Raw genomic sequence first — 23306 nt, 5'->3', positions numbered from 1 at the left:
AAAAAAAGCATTAAAACAGTGTTGCTCTATGAAAGACTCATTTCCCCATAGAATCGTAGAGTTGGAAGGGACCTTGAAACTCATCTACTCCAACCCACTGCAATTCAGGAGCATGCCACTTTCTCATACAGGGATCAAACCTGCAACCTTGCCATTATCAGCACCATGCTCTAATCAACTGAGCTACCCAGGCACAAAAATAATCCCTTCTTCACTCTCCCACTCTGAGGACGTTGTTCCCCCATCACCCTCAGACCCAGGGGATGGCTCCCCTCTAGCTACTTGGCCACACAAGAATTGCAGACTGCTCACCAAGGGTGGCATGATCACTGGAAAAGAAAGCCTTCCGATAATCCAGATAACATCTTGAAAAGCTCAGCCAGCAGTTCCTATTGGGAGCTATCCAAGGTTCTGATTTGCCTTGCACTGCCCTGAGCTGACCTGAAGCAGCTTTGGGTAAGCATGTATGTATATATTGCTTTATATCCTAACTTTCCCCTACAAAGTGGCATACATTGTTCCCCCTTCACAACAACCCTGTGAAGTAGGTTAGGCAAAGTGACAGTGACTGGCTGAAGTTCACCCAATGAACCTCATTGCCGAATGGAGTTTTGAACCCCTGTCTCCCAGGTTAGTCCAACTACAGTATACCTGAAGGAGCATCTCCACCCCCATCATTCTGCCCGGACAGAAGCGAAGTTAAGGTGAGTTTGACCAAACTGCGGGAGGCAGTGGAAGACAGGAGTGCCTGGCGTGCTATGGTCCATGGGGTCACAAAGAGTCGGACACGACTAAACAACAACAACAGTTACTTATCTAAAGGTTGTATAGTTACTTATCTCCTTGGCATCTGATGGGAGTGTTCCACAGGGTGGGCGCCACTACCAAGAAGGCCCTCTGCCTGGTTCCCTGTAAACCTCACTTCTCACAGTGAGGGGAACCATCAGAAGGCCCTTGGAGCTGGACCTTGGCTGAACGACAGGGGTGGAGATGCTCCTTCAGGTATACTGGACCAAGGCTGTTTAGGGCTTTAAAGGTTTATTTTTATATATATTTGGCACCTTTGTTTTTGTCACGGTGTTGATTTCTAGTCATGGCTGTGAAGAAAGAATCTTCCTTTGCAGACAAAGCTTGATTTTTCCATCACCTTATGTCACAGAATCATAGAATTGCAGAGTTGGAAGGGACCCCGAGAGCCATGTAATGCAAACCCCTGAAATGCAGGAATCCAACCTCTGCTTAAAAACCTCCAATGAAGGAGAGTCCACAACCTCCTAAGGGAGTCTTCTCCACTGTCAAACAGCTCTTACTGTCAGAAGGTTCTTCCTGATGTTTAGTGGGAGTCTCTTGTAACTTGAAGGCATTGGTCCAAAAACTACCTTGCAGAAAAGGATTGACAGATGGATGTTCTGTCTCTGAATGAAGAACTTTAGGGTGGTAGAGTCACCAGGTAACTGGTGAACATCTCATACCATTAAGCAGTTTAAACTAAAATCTACAGTCTATAACATAAAGTTGCTATATCTGACCTGGCCTCTGGGGTTAGCGGAAAACAAGTCTTTGTCCTCTTCAGGTATTTTAGAGTATTATGCCATCCTGCTCCCCCCTCCCCCCTCAAGTCTTCACTTCTGCAGGCTAAACACAACCTGTCCCTTAAGTCCTTCTTCACAGAATCCCCCCCACCTGCCCCCAATGCCTTCCCAGAGTCTATCCAGTCATTGCTTTCCCTAAAGGTCAGGATGAGCTGGCAGCTAATTTTCCAAAAGCAGTCCCTCCAACCTGACAGCCCTCCATCTCTAGATAATAAATCTTCAGGTTGGAAGTCTGGATTACTTCTTCAATAGCAAATGGCATGTCTGCGAAGCTACAGGGCCAAAGAATGGGGTCAGTGAAGGAAAATTTATTGCCATGGGATTCTCTGCTGAAGAGTCTCAGATACATATTCAGATGTCTGCAAGACAGGCAGAGTCAGAGTCAATGCAAAAATAGGGGCTTGGCGGAAGCTCCAGGAGCAGAAGAGAATTAAGCTTCCCTTTCCACCCATTTGTCTGAAGACTGTATCTCAACCAAAGGGGACGATACATCACCACAAAAGAGGATGTGAAGGCAGGAAGTGGGTGAGAAATTCTCCCCAGTTCACCAAAGTTCAATCTAAAGGATGATCGAGTGGCCTTTTAAGAATAAGGAAGAACTAGCTCAAAAGTCAAGTCCCCCCTTTAGCTACATTAACCTGAAAGCCTGCACACAGGGAACAGAATTCACAGCTGTGAAATGATTCACCAGGGTCTCACTACTGCATGTTGCTGTGCCTGTTTGGAAAAACTTGCCTGGTCTGATTTATTTATTTATTGCTCACATCTCCTGCCCACCTTGTTTCTAATGTTCGGATGGCCAACAGCAAGACGAGGTACCATTCTGGGATGGATCCAGGGCCCTGGGTTCTTAAACAAAGACTAAAAATAGCAATAGCATCCTCCTTCACCCCAGCCTGAGCCACAAAGGCTGTTGGGAAATTGAGCAAACATCGTAGCCCTTGATTTGCTGTCTACTGTGAATGCAGGGGCAATGGGTGTTGGTGGAAGAAAAGTGGCAGGAAATCATTCCACCATTCCTTGATTCCATTGCATAATTGCTCCTCCCCAGATACTTCCCCCTAGCCTAGCTGGGGGAAACGGACATTCTTGGTTGATTCAAACGTGATACAGCCTGTCTTGGATTGTACAATTTCAGACTGCAGGTGAAGGACCTGCTTCTGGGATTTATTTATTTTTAAATACCCCACAGGTCATGGAGAGTTAGTACATCAGGGAGAAGAGTCTATATTGCTTGTTAACATGGGGACCTTTCAAATATACGATTCCCACATTCCAGCCAAGATATTAGCATGCACTGTTTCTGCACATTTTAATTGACCATTAGAGATTGCGGAGGCCTATAATGATGTACAAGGTCCTTTGAGCACAGTGCCCCAAGCTTTTCTGGACTATAGGCCAAGACACTAACACCTTGCACCAAAGCCAGATTAAGATGGCTGTGGTGAAATTCCCAAAATAAGCCCCCCACCCCACCCGCTGCCCCCACAAAAGCTTGAAACAATGTGCCACAAAAAGAGTCTTGTGGCATCGTAAAGCCAACAAATTTATTGGCTATTCTCCCCCTCCCCTTCTCTGAATTGCCATCATTGTTATTTTTACCTTGTGTCCCTTGTGTTGTGATTTTTCTCCCACCAGTAACCTGACCATAGTTTCCCAGCTTTCTAAGGCCTGGTGGTCCCATGCCGTCACCATAAATATTGTCTGCTCCGAGGGGATTTGCACCTGTTGAGTGGCGTAGATAGTTCCATCTGTCCTCACCTTGAAGTCCAAGTTGTCGGTTTCGTACTGGATTCCTTTGCTCTCAGAGCAGCCGCTAAATTTCACTGGGGGAAAGGAGACAAAAGAGAGGATGGTGGTTATTGAAACTGTTATTATGCCCTCGATATGCACAGCGCTTATCAGGGTAATGTAAGCCACAGCAACAAAATCAAGATACATTCCTGCTGTGAGGACCTTGCATTCTAAATATGATGACAGAGGAGAGAACAATAAGAGGTGAATAGAGGGAAAGTTAAAAAGGGGTGGGGGGCACACTTGAGAGTAAATGCAGTTGGGGTGTGCTTTCATTGGCAGAGAAGGCTATAACACAGGTCAGGGTAGTATGGTATAAAGTTAGAGCATTAGACTGGGAAACCCAGGTTCAAATCCCTTCTCAGCCAGAACACCTAAGAGGTTACCTTGAGCCAATTGGTGGCTCTCTCAGGTGGCTTATGTACCACCTAGAAGGGTAAACGAAAATGATCAGGAGGAAGAGCACCAACGAGGATAAGCTACATTGTTTGCACTCTGTCCAACATTTTCGGATCCAAAACAGGGACACGTGTCTTGCGGGACGTGCTTCCGTTCATGTCACATGACCTGCACAGAGCTCTAGCCCCCCAACACAATTTTTTTGGGGGGGGGGCTAGAACACCGCAGCACCCAAAATGGCTGCTGAGATTTCACGTGAAAAAACGTGATGTTCCATTTTTTCGGGGCACTTGGGAGGTCTGTGTTTGGGACACTTCAGTTCACGAAAAAGATAGTGATATGACTCTGAGTGAAGTGTAGGTGGGTTCCCACGAGGCAAGACACAGTGATAACAGCAAGAACCTTTATTAAACTAACAGAACTGGACAACAGGGGCAAAGCAACTGCTTATATGCATTTCTGAAGGCCTGGGCCACTCCCACTCCCAACGTGATTGGCTGTCTAAACTTCCAAGCTACGAATCATGACCCAGAGTTTAAGGTCCAATGGCAGAGGCCCAAATCCTGAAATGTTTTGTGAGTGGATATCAGGTATCGAATCAGAACACAGGGGCTCAGAATCCTGAGTCCAGACTCAAGCTCAGGCAAACACAGACCACTGAATACATAACACTGAGTACCAGCTGCTGGGAATCACAAGTGGGAAGAGGCGCTGTTGCACCCAGATCCTGCTTGCACACTTCCCATAGGCATCTGGCTGGCCACTGTGAGAAACCGGATGCTGGCCTAGAGAGACCTTCCTCATAACACCCAAACTGATGGGCCACCAATGAAGCTGGATATTGGAAGTGTCAGGACAGATAATAGAAGGCACTTCTTCACACTGCCCAGAGTTAAACTCTGGAACTCTCACCCACCGGGAGCAGTGATGGCCACCAATTTGGATGGCTATAGAAGAGGATAAGACAAATCCATGGAGGCTGTCAATGGCTACTAGCCATGATGGCTGTGCTGTACCACCACAGTTGAAGTCCACACACCAGTTGCTGGAAACCGCAGGAAGGGAGAGGGCTCTTGTGCTCAAGTTCTGCTCCCTGGTTTCCCACAGGGATCTGGTTGGCTGCTGTGAGAACGGGATGCTGGACTTAGATGGGCCATTGGCCTGGATCCAACATGCTATTCTTATGTTCTTATGTGAAGAGGGAAGGGAGAGGACACAGCCCTGGGCTGCCATTCTCAATGCTAGACCCCTCTTTTAATCATCACATCTGGAGCTAGCCTAACTTCCATGTTTCAGTCTCTAGCTTTTGGGCTCATCGTGGGCATCTGGCTGGCTCCTGTGAGAACAGGATGTTGCACTAGATTGGCCTCTGGCCTGATCCAGCAGAATTTTCTTATATATACTTATCCAGCTGGGTTCTTCTTAGGTTCAACCTAAGCTAAGTCCCATAATTTTTGTGAGGACAAAGTTGTCATGGCGGCCACTTATGATCTCTAATCAGCAACTTCACATAAAGAGGAGGTTGGGGGAGAGAGCTGAAGGGAGAAAGGAGAAGGAGGACGAGAGAGTTCAGATGGGAAACAAAACCCCATAAAAGGACAGTGGCTAGATGTCAGGCCATTTCTGACAGTGCGCTTGACGTTCTCAAAGAAACATCAGGGAAATTATATAACGGTGTATTTGACCTTTCCAGAAAGCTCTTGAACTTTACTACCATTCCCAGGGAAACTGCTAGCAGCTATTTCTAAAAAAAAGTCCTTTCTAAAGTTTCATTACATCTGAGAGGCAGTCGATCCCCACTGCTATGAGTGGATTACTCGCCTTCCTCCATTATCTACTGAATATGATGAGAAGCGATTAGCCACATGTCTGGTCTGTCATTTTGTGAAGCCTACAGCTATCTACCTAGTCGATGGGATGCTTACACATGCCTTAATGGCAACTTAAATGTCCATAATCATTCCGTTAACAGATTTTATTTGTTACTTTTTGGTCGGACGACAATTAAAACGCACCGCTGAAACCGAATCCTTCTGTCCAACTCAGACATATGCAGTCAGTCTGCTTGACGACCCTCTTGCCCTTCCTTATGAAAAAGATTCGAGACACGGTGACACAATACGTACTAAGGAAATGCAGCTTAAGTAAATGCCATCTGATAAACGTGATCATGCTGTAGAAACGACAATTGCGTTTTCATGGCATGTCAATTGAAAAAAACAGAGGCCTCTGCAGATGGTGGGGAGGTGTGTGTCTCAGCAACAGGCTGGATGAGAAGCAGTGGGAGACACCAGCCCAAGAGTCCCACCCCCCCGGGGAGGACTCCGAAGATGACACCTTAGAACCTGGAGCCTGGTGGTGGAACACTGAGGAGCAGTCAGCAGGAGGGAAGAGCTAGGAGCTGATAGAAATAGGAGACGAGTGATCAAGGAGGGTCAGTATTAGAAGCTGAGAGTCACAGGGTGCACACAGACAGTCCCAGTCCTGCCACCGCCTCCCCCTCTGACTCAAGGAGGATCCTGCCCACTGAGCAACATGCCAGACAGGTCCAGAGGAGGAGCCCACCTCCTCGATGCAGCCTTTGTCTGTCTGGGAGGGATCCAGAGGGAGAGGCTAGAGGAGAAAGAGACTTTATATTTTATCCTTAGAACCATTATGTGCTGTAGTCTTCATCCAGTGCTAGTGCTAGGCTATGATACACTCCCTCTCATGTAAAGCAGGGCGGAGGCAAAGCTTTTCTATGGCAGATATGTGGCGAGTGGAAGCTTACCTTAAAATGACATAGAGTCAGACCTACAGGACCCTGTTCACAATTAGTCCAGTGAGCAGAAGATGAGGTTTCACATTTGCCACCCCCTTCTCTTTCTCTGCATATATCTATATTGGTGGCAAAATAGCCACATTCAGGCATCCAGTGCCCTCACGGGATTCTAAGTGTTTTGGGGAGAATGCTCAACAGTCTGGCCCCACTGCCACCCCATAAACATAGGCTAAAGGCCCATAGCAGGTTTAATATGTATGTAAACTGTGCAATTTAGAAGCCCAATCATGTGAGCATCTAAATTGTATGGAGAACATGAGCTTATATGTCAGAGAACCTGCTTTGGCTCTTCCAGTCATGGACCATGGTCGGATTCAGCTGTCAGAGATGCAACAGATGTGGTGGAAACAGTGGGTTCAGCTCCATGTTTGCCACAATGCCCAAAGAGGGCTTCTATGTCAGTCAATCAATCAAGATATATTAGTCAGTAAACCCTAATACTTATGTTAATGTATGCTGCTCTGGATTTGAACCCTGGTGGCATCTAAGGTACTGAGGTTAAATGCATTTGGCTAATATCTTTTTAATCCACCATTTTTTACTCTAAAAGCAATCTCATACCGGTAGCTTCACTTTGACTTGCAAAACTGCCTGATAACATTCAAGAGAATGACTTGTATTTAAATCATTTACTCTCCAATGGACAGTCTCAAGACGATATGCAGCTTCAGCTTGCTTCAATGATTTATACATAGTTTGGGGGTTCAGTCTGAATATTTTTTTGTATATATTTGATACTGCAATATTTTAATGTTATACTTTTGTTTTGTTTTTACCTTGACCTCCCCCCCCTTTTCTTTTAAATAAGCCTTGCTGCAACCGGTGATTTGGTGCGAGTAGACTAGGTCTCTAGTAACAGTTAAAAGATAGTTTTGGCATTTGATTTGCAGATGCATTGAATGAAGTGGGCCGGACAAAGGCTAGACACAGACTAGTGCATATATTTTTTAAGTTACCGTACTCTCTTCTGGCTCATTTTATTGACAGACAAAAGTGATACCTTCTATCTAAACTAATCAAGAACAGCCAACAGTTTCTAAAGTCATGAGCATTCACTGGAGAAGCAGTTTCCATGGGACAAGGCCTCATTTCATTTGCCCCACCTTCAACTAGGGTGGCCATACTTAATAAAGGTCCAGAGGTTGAGTCTAGCTGTTTTTGGCTGGTTCTCTGTTTGGGAGTCTATATGTTATTTCCAGGTATGGATGGTATCTGATGGCAACTTTCACCTGCTAGAAGGAAACACAGCAGCATAAGCGGGAGGGGGATAATTTTCAGCTACTCCTAGGGTTGCCAGACTCAATAGAGGACAGGACTTCTGTGCCTTTAATTGCCCTGCTCTCTTTTTAGTCTGGAAACCTTAAAGAGAAACCAGCAGACCCTTTGCTTGGAAATTAAACAAAGGGTCTGCTGGTTTCTCTTTAAGGTTTTCAGACTCAAAAGAGAGCAGGGCAATTAAAGGCACAGAAGACATGTCCTCTATTGAATCTGGCAACCCTAGCTACTCCCCCCCCCCGGCAGTGCTCTGTATGTTAAGTACCGGAATTTAATTAATTGAAATTGTTAATGCTTCTATGCATTACTATGTGATTAAATCTTATTGGTTGGTAACTGAATTCTAGAGAGTTCTGATGGGATTGGCTAACGGTGGTCACATGGGAGGTATCTAGTGAAGGAGAGACTTATGTGAAGCAAGATGACTGTGTTTTAATCCACTGTGAACACTGCTAAGCTGAATTGAGTGTTGGAGTGCTTCTTCTCTGCCTGAAAGAAAGAGAGCAAAGCTGCAGGAGAAGGTAAAAATGGAAATATCTCATAGGAGCTGCAAGACATATAATTGAGATACAGAAGGCTGAAAGTGCTGAGCTCTGGAAAGAGAGGAAAATACAGTTGTTTGGAAGTTAAAAGAAGAGACTGTGAGCCCATGCTTGGAGAAGCATGTAAATATTATGTTTTAATTCACCTGTAAGTTTCTGCAAGAAAAGTGAATGTTAAAAATCTGGACATTGGTTTAATTTCCAAAGAAGTGTGCCAGTCATATATGTGATCTGAGCTTCTCAGCTGCATTTTCGCTACCCTTTCATCAACCCTGTACCCCTTTAATTCTACTCCAGAGGGTTGAGGAACCCTCCGAAGCAAATTTAGGGTGAGTGTGGGTTGCTGCAGGGGGCATTGCTGCAAATTGCTTTTATTCCCTTCTGGATATGGATTCTCTTCCATCAGCAGATGGTCACTGTTGGATATCTCCTTTTGTGTTTAGCCCACCATTTTCTGGCATCAAGCAGAGACCTTTTCATTTGCTCAAGGTGTGTGTGTGTGTGTGTGCGTGATGTGTTGAGACAGAGAACAAAGCCCCAGGTCTTTCTTTTTCTTGTCTGCTGCCAGCATAGTTGGGATGCTTATCTCAGAGCATGCATTTTTGAACGTTTTATATTGCTGTCATTTCATGCCACCATTAGCCCCCTCCTGGCGTGCACTCACAGGCTGCAGAAAGCTATGCACTCTCATGATGTTAAAAACCTAACAGTAATTCGAAATATTTCTCACTACTCTTCCTAGGCTCCTCCAGAACACACACACCCTTGCAAATATTTACGAGGGTGGAGTAAAGCAAGTCCACTTTAATGAAGTGGATTGTACTCCTCTTAGAATGGGTGAGAAGAACCCAGTTTTTTGTGCTGAAGAAGATAATCTCCCACATCTTATTTGTTTGAACACACTGAAGTATCTGTAGATACGAACATTCATTCAGTTATTTGGTAGGCAGATGCCTTTGGAACTGTCACCTGTAGTGGGGTGGAGATGACAAGCCAAGCCAAGAGCAAGTGTCACATTTGACTGATAAACAACGATGGATAATGTCCTAGGTTTTCTTTTGTGGGGTGGTTGTTAGTGGGGGTATCTATGCAATTACTGTGGGAGGATTAGGTTTTAAGCAATTTCACTGTCACAGCTTGCTCGATTTAATTACAGTTTATTCCAAAAACCCAGGAGGGGAAAAGGTGCTTCGCTGTTTTGTTCCGTGAAGCGAATTCCACCCCACCTCAGCCTTTGCTTTCACCTTTTTTATTGCCATTTGGCATGTGAAAATGATCTCGTACACCTGCGACGTGCAAAGCATCTCAGTCTTGACATTTCCGCCCCCTCAATCAATGCCTCCCACCTCTGATGCTGGGGAGGGGGGGGGAGAGACAGGAAAAGATTGGTTTCTATGGACTAGGTGAAATAGGCATTTTGGGACCCCGTTCTAAACCTGTACATTCAGGAAACGGTATGTTACCATTAAACTTGTCTGTCATTTCTTTGGTCCGCTGCAGGCTGCTCCAATATGCTGCACTTGAGCCTTATGCCACCGTGTTGATTTCTGTGCTCTGTTATCCAAAAATGACTGCCTCGGAAAAAAGGGCCTCTTTGATTTCCTAATTATTTCTATTAGTTTAAAACAACGCTGGCTAGAGACAGGGGAAGCCAGAAGAGAAATCAACGCTCCTTTTAGAAACAAGGTGAGGCCCTTAGTTGGTACTGGGCTTCCCTTGTCAGGAGGCAGGAGGACAAGAAAAGCCCACAAGGGCATCTTACAGGCAGGGATGCAGGGCTGGAGAATTTGTGGTCCACAAGGTGTGGCTGGGTTACATCTCCCATCACCATGAACCATTAGCCTTGCTGTCTGGAGCGAAAGAGAGTTGGATTCCAACAACATTTGGAAGGCTATTGGTTCCCCAGCATGCCCTCCTGCATACCTCAGATGGAAATAGGGACAACTCTCACTCCCTCACAAAGCCACTTCCGCATCTCCACGGAGGTGGTGTTGTGGGCTTGCCCCGAATGAACTATCGCGATGGGGGCTGAGAGCAGCCCCCTCGCGAGGAGGGAGTTCCCGCCTCCGTCAGACCCCGGCCGGCCAATAGGGTCGGCCGGGAGGTGGGGCTTAGCATCTTTTAAGCCGGCCGGAGGCGGGAACTCAGCCTTTCCTGCCCTGGCCCCCAAATTGGAAATTTGCATAAAAGAAGAAGGGGGGGCAGATTGCGTCATCCTCTGCCCAGAAATTGGAGAAGTAATTCCGTTAAAGGGATTCCGGGGGCGGTAGCTTTGTCCTGGGCCTGCGGAGGACAGGGCCTTATGGCACCCCCCAACGGTGGCCACAGGAGGTGTTCCAGTAGATGTACATCACCGGGCTCCTTTCTGGTGGTTAATTTCTCCCAGACTGTAACACACGGGTTACAGTCGGATATAGCCGGTTAAGTTCCAATGCCTAAGCCAATACCACTCATCATTCGTAACCAATAAAGTTGTGGCCTTTTCGCCCACTTAAATTTATTCATTGTGTCTTGTGTCTTATTTCATGTGGAGGGAGGGGCATTGCCACACACCTGACCCTCCTTTTTTGCCCCTGTCACAGAGCATGTCTTCCCAGAAGGAGGGTGAGTTCCCACCACCACTTCACCAATGGGACACAGCACACATGCCCTCCGCCATCCTGAGAAAACCCTGTAACCCTGATTTTATTTTATTTTATGGTAGATTTACAAAAAGAAAGAAAAAAAACACACCAATAAATACATTTTAGAAAGGGGCAAGATTAGATGCAGATGCACAAAGCAGTTTCTTTTTTAATGAAGACTCCTTGCACTCTCCTCTTCTTCACCTGCGCTCCAGCAGGCACTGTAAGCCGCCCAAGGAAGGAGGTCAGTAGCGGCCATGGAGAGACAACAAGATCGCAGCCGCTGTTGCTCAGGAGAAGTGCCAGTTCGTCGTCCGGGGGGGGGGGGCTCTGCGGCAGAAGCACTGGCTGGGAAATAGGGACACTCTGGGATCAAATCAGAAGCCAGGATGGCTTTCATATTTCTGGGACTGTCCCTGGAAAATCAGGACACTTGGAAGGGTACGCAGTACAGGATGCAAAGATTGACAACCTGCTCTTGGAGCTATTCCAAATTATATTGCAAAACAAAAGCAACAAGGGATTTTACCCAAACCTGGTCTGGCTCCTTTTCTATACCTTTGCAAGGTGTCGCAGACTCAAATAGAGATGGGGGAGAAACCGGTTCAGTTTGCATTTTAGTATGAACCTATCTAATTTGGATTTCCCCAATCAATAAATGCACCAACATGCACCTGCCCATCAAGAGCTGCACTTGGAAGTTTGCAACACTGTTCTCCATTGAGAACAACAATGTGTACAGAAATGCCATATGTCAGGGGAAATTGCAAACACACACTGTCTATTTGTGAAAATAATGTCAGAACACATCCTATCAGAGAACGATGCTTGCACAAATGCATATGTTGGGGGAAATAAACAGGCAAATGCACACAACTTTCAATGAAGGCTTTTAAAGAAGCTTCCGAATTGGAGGAGCTGAACATAAGATTGCAAAAAAAAAAAAAGAGAGAGAGAAACAGAGAGTAACCAAAACTGGCAGATGCATCCAAGTTTGAGGCTTGGATTCTGGCAACAGGAGCCAGGCATCTCTCCTATGACTGGGATAGCACTCAGGTGCAAGGAACTTCCAGTCTGATCCCTGCCGCAACATTTGTGCAATTAGGTAATTTTAGACTTAATTCTAGACTCTGCGGTTTGAAGGAGGGGGTGGGGCTCCCTCTTTAGATAGCAATGTGCATTGCTTCACTTACTTCAAAATGCTGCCTTGCTGCAACTGAGGATCTCCATGCTCATTCTGCAGAGCAGGAGATGAGATGTTTGCCTACCTGGTGTAGACACTGCTTCTTACGAGCTAAAGCAACGGGGCCAGTCCTTGTAATAAACGCAATAGCTTGCCTTGAAAAGAAAACTAGCAATCAATCTTAATGTGTGTAAACTCTTCTTCTTCTTCTTCTTCTTCTTCTTCTTCTTCTTCTTCTTCTTCTTCTTCTTCTTCTTCTTCTTCTTCTTCTTCTTCCTTCTTCTTCTTCTTCTTCTTCTTCTTCTTCTTCTTCTTCTTCTTCTTCTTCTTCTTCTTCTTCTTCTTCATCACAGGACGCTGGTGAAATTACTTTCGTCCTGGCTTTAGGGGATGTTGTGCTCTCATCCTGGGCTCTAACTCTTGCGCCAGACAGGAGATTGGGCTGCATGACCTACAAGGACCTTTTCCAACGGCATAATACTACTTAGAAAGCTGAGAATGTTTGCAATTTGCAAGGGAAGCAACTTTTGAATTAAAGAAGAGAGGGGTGGGGTATGGCTGCCTTTACTCAAAGCTCAGATCTCCCCAGACTCAGATCTATGTTCCTTTGACCAGCCTAAAGTCTCACGAACCACTGTAGACAGTTAGCGTTCAAAGGCTGCGGCGTCTGTAATTAGGGTTTGAGATAAACAGCAGAGCTTTGCATTTTATCAATTTTACATGGGGGGCTGGGGGTGGGGAGAGGGGAAACCGTGTTTAAAAATATATGTGTGTATCAGCCGTGGAACGCTTCACTGATGCTTATCAGAAGCTTATGCCAGAAGGCGCATCAAATGCCCACAGAGAGAGAAAGCCAGCAGAGCACCTTCATTAGCAGGAGTTTTTGGTTTAACCCTTTACCCTCATCATTTTTAATTGCTTGCTCCGTGAAGGGAGGGCGGGTGTCAAATTGGGGGAAGGCAACCCAGGTGGTGAATTCAGCAGTCCAGCGAGTTCGTTCATGTGCTACATGTTGTATTCAAGAAGTGTGCGGAAGAACACAGCCCTTCCATAACCGTGCATTTCTGAACCAATCCTTTTAAAGCATTCATTCTACCACACTAAACAGCCAGGCCCAAATATTGAAAACCAAAACCAAAGAGTTCCTACCCCACATAAGCATAGGAGCCAACTCCTAGGGGACAAGGGTTCTTCACCCTCCCAATAAAATATTTGAGGGGGCCAAGCTCCTCAAAACTGATAGGCATTGCCATTCAAATAGTGTTCGTGCAAGACATCATGTGATTGATTACGTGGGGCAGGGCTTACCTGCCCCCCCAATATTTTATTCAAGTTGGCACCCCTGCACATAGACAGCCAACTTTGGAACTCCCTGCCTCATGACATCAGTTCAGTGCCTTCACTGTACTCTTTTTAGCACCTGGGAAAAAAAAACCTTTCTGATTAGGCATGTAGAAAATGCCATGTGGTTTAATCTGGTTTTAGCTTTTTTGGTGATTTTAATTATCTTTTGAAGATCTTAAATAGTTGTTTAAATGGTTCTTCACCAATAATTTTATTGTTTTATTCTTTTTGCAGGTTGTATTCCAATCAAACATTATATACATGTTGTAAAATATAAATATGATAAATTCACATCAGCAAAAAAAAAAAGGAACACAGATTTCCAAGTGCTAATTTATGGGTGTACACACAAATTTATAAATGTTGACTATATATGATGCATCCCATAATATGGCATGTGTGCTGCTCCATCTGCTGCCCAGGTACTAATTGTTGATGGGAAATTTAAGGCCTTTCTTTCTCTCCCTTCTGAGAGTTCTCTGTTTTTAATCTGAACTTGGCATGAATTGCTCCATCAAATGAATGAATTGCTCCATCAAATGAATTGCTCCATCAAACAGAGGGCTGTCCTCTGATAACTCTTCAAACAGTGGACTAATATCTGTAAGGAAGGACACATAGCCATTGTATGCTGGCCCACTTTAGAACTGATGTTCTCAGTGTGCAATGAGGTGAGAGAGTGGCAGCAAACCCATCATTTGACCTTGGAACGGTCTCCCTCAGAAGGTTGTGGTCTCTCCTTCCTTGGAGTTTTTAAAGCAGAGGTTGCATGACCATCTGTTATGGATGCTTTAGTTGAGATTCCTGCATTGCAGTGAGTTGGACCACTAGATGACCCTTGGGTCCCTTCCAACTCTACAATTCTATGATCTTCTGTTTTTTTCTTTAAAAAAGAAAGAGAGAGGGAGAAGTAAAAATTATCAGGGTGGTGAATTTCGGATCAGTGGAATTGGAATGCTGAACTAGAATTTTGATAATCTGAATACAGTCATACCTCGGTTTAAGTACGCTTCAGTTTGAATTAAAAGACGCCTGCTTCTTGGGAGAAAAGCAATGACAAACCTAGACAGCATCTTAAAAAGCAGAGACATCACCTTGCCCACAAAGGTCCGTATAGTTAAAGCTATGGTTTTCCCAGTAGTGATGTATGGAAGTGAGAGCTGGACCATCAAGAAGGGTGATCGCCGAAGAATTGATGCTTTTGAATTATGGTGCTGGAGGAGACTCTTGAGAGTCCCATGGACTGCTAGAAGATCAAACCTATCTATTCTTAAGGAAATCAGCCCTGAGTGCTCACTGGAAGGACAGATCCTGAAGCTAAGGCTCCAATACTTTGGCCACCTCATGAGAAGAGAAGACTCCCTGGAAAAGACCCTGATGTTGGGAAAGATGGAGGGCACAAGGAGAAGGGGACGACAGAGGATGAGATGGTTGGACAGTGTTCTCGAAACTATGCACATGAGTTTGACCAAACTGCGGGAGGCAGTGCAAGACAGGAGTGCCTGGCGTGCTATGGTCCATGGGGTCACGAAGAGTCTGACATGACTAAACGACTAAACAACAACAACAACAGTTTGAGTACTTTCAGTTTAAGTACTCAGCGGACCTGTCTGGAACGGATTAATCCACTTTCCATTACTTTCAATGGGAAAAATCATTTCAGCTTAAGTACGCTTCAGGTTAAATATGCTTAAGGTTAAGTACGCTTCAGGTTAAGTACGGACTTCCAGAACCAATTACACTCATACTTCGGGTTAAGTACGCTTCAGGTTGAGTACTTCACGGACCCGTCCGGCACGGATTAATCCGCTTTCCATTACTTTCAATGGGAAAGTTCGCTTCAGGTTAAGTACAGGCTTCCGGAACCAATTGTTTACTTAAACCGAGGTACCACTGTATAAGGAATGGGAAAATATACATCACAAAAACAAGGTGCAAGGAGCCATGTTTCCTGTATTACTGGGGGGGTGGACTAGATGTCCGACTCCACAATTCTACGATTCTAAGCCTTCTAAGCCTTCTCCAAAGAATTACCCATTAACATGAATCTGGCCTGCTTCCTTATTCCGCCTCGAAAAGAAAATGAGCCTACACTGCCCCCCACATTCAGCCATGTATCTGCTCACCCAGCTTGTGATGCAACCCAGTGCCTGCATTAAGTGATACTCATTCCAGTAGAAGCAGAAGGCTTTTATTTTGTAAGTAAACACAAGACATTTAGTTCCCTGCCACTCTCCTGGGATTGGATTGTACGGATTACAAAGAGCTAATGATGTAGAGTTTAACGGAAGACACAAAAACTCAAAGGATGGGATTTAGTTCTGCTTTTGCCTGGGAGAACACATTTAGCTCCATGAAATTTTTATCACCTCTAAATGCACCCTTCTTGCAGGTAGAATCTTGGTTGTTGTCTTTTTTTATTGCACTTGGAAAACTAGTTGGCAATCATCTGCTGGCTTCCTCTTTTTTTTCTTAACACAAAAACTATTGAGTCAGCAATAGGCTATTACCGTATTTTTCCATGTATAAGACACTCCGTGTATAAGACACCCCCTATGTTTTGTGATTCAAAATTAAGAAAATGCACTAGGCACTATCTGTGTATAAGACGACCACTTATTTTAAACTTCAAAAATTCAGGAAAAAATAAAGTCTTACACATGGAAAAATACAGTATACAGTGGTATCTCTAGTTACAAACTTAATTCGTTCCAAAGGTCTGTTCTTAACCTGAAACTGTTCTTAAATAGAGGCTTGCTTTCGCTAATGGGGCCTCTTGCTGCTGCTGCGCCGCCGGCACACGACTTTCGTTCTCATCCTGGGGCAAAGTTCTCAACTCGAGGTAACTCTTCCAGGTTAGCAGAGTTTGTAACCTGAAGCGTTTGTAACCTGAAGCGTTTGTAACCTGAGGCGTTTGTAACCTGAGGCGTTTGTAACTTGAGGTACCACTGTATTTGCAGTTTAGCACCAGTATTAAAAAAGAACCTTTTGTTTATAATGGCAGGCCCATCAGATTGTGGGAAAACCATCAACCCACAAAGTAGCTCAGCAACATGCCAATGGGTACAGAGATGACATCTGGGTGATGGAGGAGAGAAAGGATGCAGTGAAAGGATGCAGCCAACAAAATCTGTGATCCACATCACATAGGAGGCTGACTTAGGCTGAGTCATTAAGTTCAGCATTGACTGCATTGACTAGTAGCAACTCTCTACGGCAGGCATCCCCAAACTTCGGCCCTCCAGATGTTTTGGACTACAATTCCCATCATCCCTGACCACTGGTCCTGTTAGCTAGGGATCATGGGAGTTGTAGGCCAAAACATATGGAGGGCCGCAGTTTGGGGATGCCTGCTCTAGGGTTTCAGAAAGTGGGTTTATCCAGCCCTTTACTTGGAGATGTCAGGGACTGGACCTACAGTACATTTGCAGAGGCTGATTTGCAAAGGCCAGGGCTTGCCACCACACAGCTGGAAGGCAGGCATTGGTGGAGAAGTCACAGAGTGCCCCACTCAACCATAGAGAACTGAACTTGCCTTTTCCTGCCACCAGATCAGCAAGACCATTCTAAACCCAAGGAGGAATCTACTACAGGATGGACTCAGAAGATGATGATGATGATGACAACAACAACGATGATGATGATTTATTTATTTTTTCCCCAGCCACTCTGGGTGGCTTCCAATACAGCATCAAACAATACAGTATCAAACATTAAAAACTTCTCTAAACAGGGCCGCCCTCAGTTGTCTTTTTAAAGTAAAATAGTTGCTTATTGCCTTGACATCTTCTGGGAGGGTGTTCCACAGGGTGGGTGCCACTACTGAGAAGGCCCTCTGCCTGGTTCTCTGTAACCTCACTTCTCACAGCGAGGGAACCGCCAGAAGGCCCTCAGCGCTGGACCTCAGTGGCTGAATGATGGGGGTGGAGACGCTCCTTCAGGTATACTGGACCGAGGCCATTTAGGGCAGCAAGATAAAATGAAAGAACACCACTTGTTGTCCCCTTTAGCTTCCAGTCAACACCACTCCAACACTTCCTCAACAAACTACAACACATCCTGTGATATCTCTTTCACCCTCTATGGATGGTAAAAACTGTTCTTGTCTAGAGAAGAATCATAGAATTGTAGAGTTGGAAGGGACCCCAAGGGTCATCTAGTACAAGCCCCTGTGATGCAGGAATCTCAGCTAAAGCATCAATGACAGGTGACCAGCCAACCTCTGCTTAAAAACCTTCAGGGAAGAGGAGTCCACTACCTCCCGAAGGAGACTGTTCCACTGTCAAACAGCTCCCAAACTATCATGGGACCCAACAACATCAGCCATAGTCCAAAGTTCAATCCCTGACATCTCCAGGTACAGCTATGAGAGTTCCCTGTGTCAAATCTTGGAGGGTTGCTGCCAGTCAGTGCAGACAATACTGAACCAGATGGACCAATGATCTGGCTCAGTATAAGGCAGCATCCTTATGCAACATCTGCTTGTGTCTAGACTTCAGCTGCAGTTTCTGGCTGGACAGCTCCACTGCTCTCCCTCAAATCCTCACCCAGCCTGAAACATGCTCCTTGCTATGGTTGGACAGCTTCCTTGCCGTGCTTGTAAATGGGCAATCTAAGCTCTTGGATATATATAGATAGGGAATGCACAAGTCCAGCTCTCAATTGGTAAAGCACATTTGCTTAGGAGATGTGAACAACTGCTATGTTTACTCCTTTCTAATCAAGACTATTGAAAATCTGGAAGAAATTTAACCAATTATATCTCCTTGGTTAAGCTCTCTCACTCTTGAGTCAATGAATCTTCTGCCTTCGTCAATATCTGTTTAGTAAACTGCATGCCAGAAGCTTTCTAATGAATACGATTAGCCTTACATGCAAACAGAAAAGTACTTAGGGCAAAACAAGGCAGTTTACACATCAACTTTGTCTCAAGTCAATTTTTCTCTTTTGGAGAAGTCAATAGCAGACATTATGCTGATGGTCTGAGAAGATCATTCTTTGGCTCACCAATTTTTCCCGGAGTTATTAAACAATATTTGCCCGATATGTCACGGATTAGCAAAACAGGACCATGATTTAGCTTTGGATATTTATTCAAATGAAGCTAAAACCAATGCATGGGATACAAATAGCATGATAAAGTGCAGCTGTTATCATAAAGCACGCTTCGATTAAACTAGGTTGTACCAGCTCCAAGGCTGAGAACAATAGGTCCTGTGATGCTAATAAGAAATTAAACCACCTGTGGCCTATTGTTTTAACTGCAGGGACCAGAAATATCTAATTTAGACTTGCATCTGAGATCATAAGAAAAAAGCATTACGGTGACCCAATTAGGGATGGAGGAGGAATCTGCTTTAAAAGGATTTCTGCACAGAATTTGGTGCCTGATTGAGCCTTGCCTGCATTGGACCACCTCATTCATCAAGAACCCATTTAATTTTGAGCAGCTCACATATTGCCATTTTTTTTAAAAAAAAAGCTTGACTAATTATATGCAAAATTATACGCAATATATTATACATAAATAACACATAAAAGAGTCAAGCCCCATGTGATGCAATATTACTGCAGCATAATTTCTTAAGTAGCAATGTACAAGCATTTTAATAGTCATATGAACAGTTGTATGTATCCGTTTATGTCCTGGTTACTTTAGGGAATCGGGTGTGCGTATGCATATACAGCAGGAATGGAAGGAGAGTGGGCGGTCCAATTATCAAAGATCAGTGGTCTTATTTGACACAGTTTCTCCTGATTCCTCCTGTCCCACCTTCCACAGTGTTCTAAGGACCCCCCAAACCATGGAACTGATTATTTTTTTGTGGTGGGGGAGGCTAAGGGGTGAATAGCAGAAGGAATAGGCAACAATTCCTTCCCTTTCTCTTCTGCTGATGGCAGATTCTGCTGGATCAATGAGCCTTCCATCAGCCCAGAATACCATATTCTTGACATGCTGGCTTCCAAAGACATCTGGGAGGACTGAAGTTGGAGATTAAAATCCTGAAACTAGGACTTCTTACTCCCCCTAAAGCTGCCCATCTCCCAATGTTCCCCGGTGACGTTTCCCCATTTGCCTGAAACCAGTTTAACTCAAACAGACGTTGCTTAAAGGAAGAACAGTTATCGCTCACATTTGGGCAAAGCTGCCAAGTACCCTGTTTCCCCCGGGAAAACATTGTTTTCCCGGCGGCCCCCCGTATCTCTTCATCTTCCATTATTCTCCTTTATATTTTCCTGCCGGTGGCCTTTTTTTCCTGATTTTCCCATCTATGGGCACCAAAAATGGCTGTGCCGGCTTCAAAAGTTGCGTCTATGCATGTCCGGAAGTGCGTAGACGCGACTTCCAGTGTCGGCACCGCCATTTTTGGTGCCCATAGATGGGCAGAGCAACACCGGAAGTTGTGCCTACACACTTCCGGACATGCGTAGACACAACTTTTGAAGCCGGCGTCGGCCATTTTTGATGCCCATAGATGGGCAAAGCGGTGTCACGCGGCTGCCGGTCCCGGATTCTGCAGTCCGGGACTTGGCAGGTATGATTTGGGATGGGAGTAAGAGGACCCTGAGGAGGATGGCTTCCAAAAAAACTAGGTGGAAGCCCCTGCCCCTGCCCCAAAAAGATGACTTATAGCAGCAAGCAGGCACAAACTCATTCTGAATATGCCGGTTAAAGCAAAGGAGCCGCCTTTCTCCACATAGATCTGCTATTCACCCTGCAGTCCTAACTGTAAGAATGTTCGACAGTGGAATTTGCTGCCAAGGAGTGTGGTGGAGTCACCTTCTTTGGGGGTCTTTAAGCGGAGGCTTGACAGCCATATGTCAAGAATGCTTTGATGGTGTTTCCTGCTTGGCAGGGGGTTGGACTGGATGGCCCTTGCGATCTCTTCCACCTCTATGATTCTATGAACCCCACTTAACTGGAAGTAAGCCCCATTGAATTCAACAGGACCCACATTTGGAGAGACATGGTTAGGATCACAGCCTGAGTTAGGTGTTTGCTTCCATCCTTTGTCCTGTAACGGAAGAATTCACTGTAGATTCTAAAAGTCTGATATGCTTAGGCTCAATCATTCTGCCTCACTGGAATATAAGATGCATCTGGTCAGACGAAAAATGTACACACTGGGACAATTTTGAGATGGAAACCATTGTGTTGCTGTAGGGTAGACACCTTATTAAGGGTCCCCCCCCTCAACAACCAGACAAAAAACACTTTCTAACCCACCTGCTCTTATGCGCATATCTATGACAGTCATTTGTAGCTTAAAATGAGGGAAAGAGCCAATTTGTATAACGATTGCTTGTCTAGTGGTCTGGAAATGATTCCTGCTAACCACTGAAATCCAGGTAAATGAATATTTACAATCCTGCCTCATGACATACAATATTTAAACACAATGTTAGCATATGCACAATGGATCTAGGCCAGAGGTTGCCAAACAGTGTGCTACAGGAAAACTTCTCGGACACCACTCTGCCTGGCCACCTGCCCTCACTAAGCCTCTGAGCAGCTGATAACTCACTTTTGCATTATGATATGACATTAGATGTCTACTTTCTGCACCTGTCCAGTTTCACCTGCACTGCTCTCTGTGCCATCCCACCTTAACCAGGGGCATACTTTGGAAACCCCTCACAATATGGCACCCTGCACAAGGCCAAAATCTGGCACTCCTAAATGGATTTCCTGATTTACGGTTCTCCTCTTTAAATCTGGCACTGCCTTAAGTACCTTGCTGTTCTCACAAGTGCAGTAAGTCCTCAACTTATGTAGTGGTTACATTCTGGGGGTCATGCCTAAGGCCCAAATTGTGCAGTCAAAAGACATTGGGTGCAGTGACAGGTCAAATTGCCAAAGTCTTTTTTTCCCAGATGCCAGCCCCCTTTCTTACCCCTTTTTATTTTTTTTGCCATGTGCATATATGTAGCTGAATATGCACAAGCTGAATGTGCATAAATTGAAAGCTTACTATACTGTACCTGTGAGCCCACCACACGGTTTTCTGTATTAATTAATGCTTGGCAATAAGGGGGTGACTCTGCAATTGCGGCGCAATCATTACAGCAATAAGAAGGCATGGAATAATAAAAAAGGTGATCCAGCTTAAAAGGGTGCTAGCTTGACATGTTTAAAGGCTCCATTCAAACGTATCAGCTTTTTGCAGCAGAACCATTCGAAAAGCATACATGCTATTTGTACTCGCCTGAGGGCATAGCTGCCAAGTTTTCCCTTTTCTCGCGAGGAAGCCTATTCAGCATAAGGGAATTTCCCTTAAAAAAAGGGAGAACTTGGCAGCTATGCCTGAGGGATATTCTATATTCCAACCCACCTCAATCAATAGGTGGGTTAGAAGATTTGGGAAATATGTCAGCTCTCCCCCCCCAACCTTTTCCCCCTTCTTTTTGGACAATTTCCCTTTAGTTCTTGATTCTATTTACAAACCCAAAACAAATAATTCGTCATTTAATATGGCTTAATTACCCTAAAAAAAAAACACCAAGATCATGGCCACTGGTCCCATCACCTCCTGGCAAATAGAAGGGGAAGAAATGGAGGCAGTGAGAGATTTTACTTTCTTGGGCTCCTTGATCACTGCAGATGGTGACAGCAGTCACGAAATTAAAAGACGCCTGCTTCTTGGGAGAAAAGCAATGACAAACCTAGACAGCATCTTAAAAAGCAGAGACATCACCTTGCCGACAAAGGTCCGTATAGTTAAAGCTATGGTTTTCCCAGTAGTGATGTATGGAAGTGAGAGCTGGACCATAAAGAAGGGTGATCGCCGAAGAATTGATGCTTTTGAATTATGGTGCTGGAGGAGACTCTTGAGAGTCCCATGGACTGCTAGAAGATCAAACCTATCTATTCTTAAGGAAATCAGCCCTGAGTGCTCCCTGGAAGGACAGATCGTGAAGCTGAGGCTCCAATACTTTGGCCACCTCATGAGAAGAGAAGAATCCTTGGAAAAGACCCTGATGTTGGGAAAGATGGAGGGCACTAGGAGAAGGGGACGTCAGAGGACAAGATGGTTGGACAGTGTTCTCGAAGCTACAAACATGAGTTTGACCAAACTGCGGGAGGCAGTGCAAGACAGGAGTGCCTGGCGTGCTATGGTCCATGGGGTCACGAAGAGTCGGACACGACTAAACGACTAAACAACAACAAATTACCCTAAAACTAGAACATTCCACACTGTAACATTTTGTTGCAGCCCTAGGATTGTTATTTTTTAAACCATTCATTACCGGTGCTCAAACATGCTTTCCTTGAGTCTCTTTTCTTTTTCTTGCTGACCAGGCTTATCGCATCCTTACAGCTACTCTTATGCATCAGCAAGGTTGCATTAAATGGTTATCCCAGCTGCACCTTTCCCGACAGGCAAACACAGCCTCTTTCGTTATGGGAAAGCCTGCAGAGGAGATAAGGTACCCCATGGGTTGTCAGGTCACACAATTTACACCCCAGTAGGCTATATAACCCGTCTATGGCCCTGGAGCATGGCACGTGGAATCACACCACCACCTCGTTAGAGTCGTCAGGTTCACCGATAAACTAACGAGATGCTTTGCAATTAAAGGTTTCAGCTAGCAGGGAAGCTCTTGTTGCCTTCGCTCAGGCCAGCCTGGGTGCTTTCCTACCTGCCAATAAATAATCCCACACAGCTTCTGGCCTTGTTGCAGGGCTTTCCATGATTAACTCTGCATACGTTGGCCCAAATGACCTCATGG

General features: G+C 45.1%; 1 protein-coding gene across 4 annotated transcripts in view; it reads right to left on the bottom strand.

Annotated features, from left to right (window-relative positions):
• CDH4 (cadherin 4) overlaps positions 1-23306 on the bottom strand; it is a 747009-nt gene that overhangs the window by 320176 nt on the left and 403527 nt on the right. For 2 of the 4 annotated variants that reach the window (XM_088674703.1, XM_035121942.3), the window contains exon 3: positions 3195-3418. In XM_088674703.1, the coding sequence (XP_088530829.1) occupies positions 3195-3418 (224 nt within the window). The remainder of the gene's footprint in view (positions 1-3194; positions 3419-23306) is intronic. The other 2 variants (XM_088674704.1, XM_060277334.2) reach the window with 2 other exon arrangements.

Source organism: Zootoca vivipara, chromosome 7 (assembly GCF_965207765.1).
Source record: "Zootoca vivipara chromosome 7, rZooViv2.hap1.1, whole genome shotgun sequence".
NCBI classification, from domain to species: Eukaryota; Metazoa; Chordata; class Lepidosauria; order Squamata; family Lacertidae; genus Zootoca; species Zootoca vivipara.
This window is presented reverse-complemented; position numbering and strand designations above follow the sequence as displayed.